General features: G+C 39.5%; 1 protein-coding gene across 1 annotated transcript; it reads left to right on the top strand.

Annotated features, from left to right (window-relative positions):
- Window positions 1-3,657: 3,657 nt before the first annotated feature.
- KRTAP8-1 (keratin associated protein 8-1) lies at window positions 3,658-4,174 on the top strand. The gene has a single exon (XM_020890049.2). The coding sequence runs from the start codon at window positions 3,698-3,700 to the stop codon at window positions 3,884-3,886; it is 189 nt and encodes a 62-aa protein (XP_020745708.1). The 5' UTR covers window positions 3,658-3,697; the 3' UTR covers window positions 3,887-4,174.
- Window positions 4,175-6,055: the final 1,881 nt, after the last annotated feature.

The following is a 6,055-nucleotide window of genomic DNA, read 5'->3' as shown; positions in this document are numbered from 1 at the left end:
ATGGTCCAGCTCTCACATCCATACATGACTACTGGAAAAACCATAGCTTTGACATAGCTATGTAATAGCAAAGTAATGTCTCTGCTTTTTAATATGCTATCTAGGTTTGTCAGGACTTTTTGTCCAAGAAGCAAGCTTCTTTTAATTTCATGGCTGCAGTCACCATCTGCAGTGATTTGGGAGCCCAAGAAAATAAAGTCTGCCACTGTTTCCATTGTTTCCTCATCAATTTGCCATGAAATGATGGGACTGGATGCCATGATCTTAGTTTTTTGAATGTTGAATTTTAAGCCAGTTTTTTCACTCTCCTCTTTCACTTTCACCAAGAGGCTCTTTAGTCCCTCTTCGCTTTTTGCCATAAGGGTGGTGTCATCTGCATATCTGAGGTTAATGAAATTTCTCTGGGCAATCTTGATTCCAGCTTGTGCTTCATCCAGTCTGGCATCCAGTGGAGTCTGGATATGGGGGATAGATTTTGTGTCTAATTAGGCTGTTTTTAGCTATCCTTGCATGGTGATGGTTTCCAGGAATTCTCTCCCATCTGCTCTTCCAACTTGCCCAGAATTTGCAACATGAATGTGGAGCAGCAGAAGTCATATCTCAGTGTGAATTTGCCCCATGGCATCCAGAGGAGAATAAGTAGTAGAAGAAAAAAATGGAAATGGTGGGGCCAGAAGCTAGTCTATTGAAAGAATATTATAGAATTGTGCCAGGCAGTTATGCAGTAAATTTTTTTCCCTAGAATTTTGTAATTTTTGTGTCTTTTATTAGTATTTAATTTTATGTGATTCAGCATTTTAACAAATATTTATTTTTATATTTTTATGTGGTACTGTTTTTCATAAAGAGGGTTCTCAACATTATATACATTTTTTCAAGCTCTTTAAAACTTAAATCCCTCTTAGATAGACCTGTTAGCATAGAGCTTTCATAGGTCTAATGCAAGATTAAACTAGTTGTAGATTTTGTTTTTAAATGACTTGATAAATCATGCTGTCATTGTTCAACCACTAAGTAATGTTTGACTCTTTGCGACCCCATTGACTTCACTATGCTAGCCTTCTCCGTCCTCCAATACCTCCTGAAGTCTGCTCAGATTCCCGTCCATTGAGTTGATGATGCTATATAACCATCTCATCTTTTGCCGCTCCCTTCTCCTTTTGCCTTCAATCTTTCCCAACATCAATTATCTTTTCCAATGAATCACCTCTTTGAATCAGGAGGACAGAGGATGGAGCTTCAGCTTCAGCATCAGTCTTTCCTTTAGGATTGACTGGTTTGATCTCCTTGCAGTCCAAAGAACTCTCAAAAATCTTCTCCAGCAACACAATTTGAGAGCATCAATTCTTTGGCACTCAGCCTTCTTTATGGTCCAACTTTCACACCCAAACATATCTACTAGGAAAACCATAGTTTTTGACTGTATGCACCTTTGTCAGCAAAGTGATGTCTCTGCTTTTTAATATGCTATCTAGCTTTCCTTCCAACGAGCAAGAATCTTTTAATTTCATGGTTATTGTGTCCAGCAGGGCAAGCTAGCATCTTGTCAGATTGGGTAGGCAGGTGGGAGAGGAACTCATTTAAACAGAGCGTCACAACTGAACTTTGACATTAATACAATCTTTTTTCTTTCCATTGTACCATACTACTGTTTGTCTAATTTTTTTCTTCCAAATATTACCAGTTTTTTCTTTATGAAGGAAGGAAATGTGATGACAGCAGAATTTATTCTATGATTTTTTAGACAAGGATCTGTGGTTTAATGTGTTTATATTTTGTGAGAGGGACAGTGAAAGTCACTCAGTCATGTCCGACTCTTTGCGACCCCATGTACTATACAATCCATGGAATTCTGCAGGCCAGAATACTGGAGTGGGTATCCTTTCCCTTCTCCAGGGGATATTTTAGTGAGTGAAGCTAATTTTAATTCCCTTGGCCTTATTTAGCTATAAGTCACATGAAATGTTTGAATTTTAAATGCTGAATCACCCTAGGGGTCATAAAGCTTTGTTCATGAGCAAGAATGGTGCAATAACACTCTATATTTTCAAAAATGCCTCTGCTATAATTAACCAATTAGTGGCTGGGACTCTGTTATACTTTAGCATTTTCCAAATGTTTCACCTTTGCCCTTGGAGTCTACCTGTGAGCGCTACATGCTTCCAGAAATTTAGGTCTTAGCTGCTGGTAACAGGAAGGAAAGTTACCTCTGAGAGCAAAAGTAAAATTCTGGAGGCTAGCGTGTAATACATATCTGTTCTGTGCCTTTTAAGAATGATTCCTGATAGCTCTGTGCTTTTCTATTTCTGTCATGTGTCCTCTTTTACCTTCTGTAAATTTTCTATTAAGCTCCATTCAGAAGAATCTCAAGGCAGGTATCTGAGAATAATTTTTCAAGACTTCCATTACCCAAGATAAGTTTGATCAATCTTATTCCTCCTTTAATTCATATTTGAGAACTAAGTTTCCATTTAGAGAGAAGATATTCTTTCCCAATCCTGGGGTGCATGATCACCCTTAAAGTGATATAACTTGGATTTAATATTTTCATCTGGTTCTTTACAAGATCATTATATTCATTAAATAATCTGGTTTTATGAGATCTAATGAAAAAATTATGCACATTTTAAGGTAAAAGTTCCCTTTCATTATTCTGTTTTTACCCTATTATTATTTTCAACATTTATTTTAAAAGGTATATTTGACCAGCATATTTGACAATTAATTTCTAGGATAAATCCACAAGCTTCATTTTCTTTAACACTTACAAGACTATTAGTTCAGGCAGTTGGTTAGAAATATGATGCTAAATATAGTTCAGGTGGGTACTATAATTAAAATTAAAATTTTATTCAGTTTTGTAAACACGGTAGCTCTAAATAGAGGTAAAAAGAGTCTTTCCAATGAACTCTTTGGTATTTGTATTGTATAAAGCCAAAATAAAGTCTTTAATCAGATAAATCCAAAGAATATCTCGAGGTGGTTTCACTATGTATGGGCTTCCCAGGTAGCACAGTGGTAAAGAATTCTCCTGCCAATGCAGGAGATGCCAGAGATGAAGGTTGGATCCTTGGGTTGGGAAGATTCACTGGAATAGAAAATAGCAACCCATCCTAGTGTTCCTGCCTGGAAAATTCTATGGACACAGGAACCTGGCACGTTCCAGTTCACGGGGTTACAAAGAGTTGGACGCAACTGAGCGTGCGCTCACACACACACACACACACACACACACACAGTATGTAAGTGTTATTTCATTCAAGTTTTTTCAACACATATTTATTGAATTCCAACTGTGTGCTGTGGAAATTCAGAGAGCAAGAGGACTGGATAACAGTTAACAACCTCAGAAAATTTCGTACTACTGTAAAGCCTGTTTCCAGAGGCTTGTACTTAGGACTTTATAAGACCCAGGGCTTTGAAGACTCTGCAAAGCGCATTTTAATGAAGGGACACAATTTACTTGAAGGACTCCTGCCTCTGTTATTCTATCACATGGGAGCTTTCTGAAGCACTTGTAAAGACATCTCAAGCAAGCAACACAAACTAATTAGCAAATTGGTGTCAAGAATGACAATGATGCCTTGTGTTTTTCACCGCATCCCCTAGCCAGGGTATATAAAGAAGGAGGGAGCACAGGGAATCCATCACACTGAGAACCTCATTCCCTGCTCTCCAGCCGCCCCAGCCAGACGCCATGAGCTACGGCTTCTCCAGCGCCATCTTCCCAGGCTGCTACTGGGGCAGCTACGGCTACCCCCTGGGCTACAGTGTGGGCTGTGGCTACGGTAGCACCTACTCCCCGGTGGGCTACGGCTTCGGCTACGGCTACAACGGCTCCGGGGCCTTCGGTTACCGCAGATTCTGGCCATATGCTCTCTACTGATTTGCTGAAATACCGGAGGCATGAAATCTCCCCCAAACCCGACAGGCGCACTTCCAGGCCCTCCCGGCTGGCTGCTTTTCACAACAGCACCAGAGTCTCAAGGGAAGAAGAAAAACCACTTGCCTCCAGCTGCCTTCCCTGCATGATGTTTGTTGGGACATTTTGGGAAACTTGACACCCAAACATGCTTTACTTTTGAATTTTTCACCATGCGCATGACTCTTGTCATTATCAAGTTGTGGATGGGTCTGTCAGATTCTCAATAAACTTGTCTCAACTGCCATTATATTCTCACCTGAGTGGTTTCCTTTCTTGGTGCGCGCATATTCCTTGGAACAGGCAGGGAGGAGGGCAGTGGGTTTAGTTTTCTCGTGTGGGTGTTAGACGCAGTGAGAAAGCAAATAATCCTTGCTCTTGTGTGAGAAGCAGGCAACAGGGGTCTGCTCATGTTTTGTCTTTAAATCCTATCCTAACTTTTCTTTAAGTCTGTGACAATCTCCTCCAATTCTGGCGTCAGTGTTACACCATCCATTGCTTGGTGTCCCTCCGCGTCTCGCCACTTCCGTCCCTCACAAGGGATCCCAACACTGGGGGTCTCTGCCAATTATTTCTGTATCAATACAAATCAAACCCCCTATGTTCCTCCTCTGGGGACAAAGGATTGTACGTTAAAATGCCATGTCCCCCTTTTTTAAGGATTCTGGGGAATCTAGAATAGCTATAGACTTTAGGGATCTGAGAGTCTTTTAAGGGAAGGATAGATCCCCCATCTCAAACCACCTAGGATATCTACTTTACAATTTACAAGGACCAGTTTAAAAACAACGACAGAAAGTTTCTTAATCTTTGAAGAATCAACATTAGGTAGTTTTACTCTTAAAAGAGCACTTCTCATAGACCTGAAGATATAGCAGCCTTTCTTTGTATTCCTTTAGAGAAGAGAGTAATATTCTTTTTATAAGCCAAATCAAAATTCCTCAATCTTCTTGTTGAAAACATTTTATTTAGAGTACAAATATTCTTGGGGACAGCAGGGTTTGGCTTAAACTCTGCTCCTCTATTGAGTATCTACAAGTGGTATCTTGCATATTCTCCACATTAGCTATTAATATAATGGTTATTTGGAGAGATCATTTTAGTAAAGAATATTTTCTGCACCATATTTCATCCAACAGATATCTTTTCAAAAAAATTCAAAAGACATCATGTTCAAGAATTGACTTAGTAGATTCTTATCCAGTGGGCTATTATAACCTACAAAATCTCCAGTTTGAAACTTTCTAGCAGCCGTAGGTTGGTTCACACTGAGAATTGTAACTTAATCAAACATGTAGGTTAGAATAGAATAATAAAAGAAAAAAAGGGGGGTTTTCAGGAGTTGGAGGGTCAAATTGAGGTTAGAAGGTGTCTATTTGATGGTTCTAGAATAAGGACTGAGTTATAAAAATTTTGTGCTTGAGGAAACTGCACAGAACATCTAATTCAGTGTTTTTGAAGCTGCAGGATGCAGGAGCATCACCTGGCAGCTGGCTTAAAATGTAAATCTTAGGCTTTAGGCCCATAATTCTGATGACTTCTGAGATGTGATCCAAAAATACAATTTTTTTCCCCAGCTTGACTGAGGTATAATTGACAAATAAAAATTTTTGTATATTTAAGGTGTAGTAAGTATAAAGGATGTTCGATATGTGTATACATGGTGAAATGACTACCATAATCAAGTGGATAAATGTATCATTCACCTCAGATATGGGGATTCCCAGGTGGCACAGTGGTAAAGAATCTACCTGCCAATGCAGGAGACATAAGAGATGGGGGTTTGATTCCTGGGTTGGAAAGAGCCCCTGGAGGAGGAAATGGCAGCCCACACCAGTACCTTTGCCTGGGAAGTTAATGGACAGAGGAGTCTGGTGTGCTACGGTCCATGGGGTCACAGAGTTGGACATGACTGAGTGACCGAACACACACATCACCTCAAATTACCAATTTTTTTCAGATGTATGATGTTGGCATCATTAATCTTCAGGGATATAAAGCCACAAAGACTTATCACTTCATACTTGTTGGAATGGGTATCATCAATAAGATAAGAGAAAATAATTTTTTTTTTCCAGGATGTGGAGAAGAGGGACCCTGTTAAACAATGTTGATCAGAATGTAAATGGGTTC

The sequence above is a fragment of the Odocoileus virginianus genome, chromosome 25 (assembly GCF_023699985.2).
Source record: "Odocoileus virginianus isolate 20LAN1187 ecotype Illinois chromosome 25, Ovbor_1.2, whole genome shotgun sequence".
Classification (NCBI taxonomy): Eukaryota; Metazoa; Chordata; class Mammalia; order Artiodactyla; family Cervidae; genus Odocoileus; species Odocoileus virginianus.
Note: the sequence above shows the minus strand (reverse complement) of the source record. Positions and strands in the feature narration are given on the sequence as shown.

Excerpts from the sequence above, each read along its gene's own strand:
- KRTAP8-1 (XM_020890049.2), top strand. The coding sequence starts at position 3,698 with ATGAGCTACGGCTTCTCCAGCGCCATCTTCCCAGGCTGCTACTGGGGC.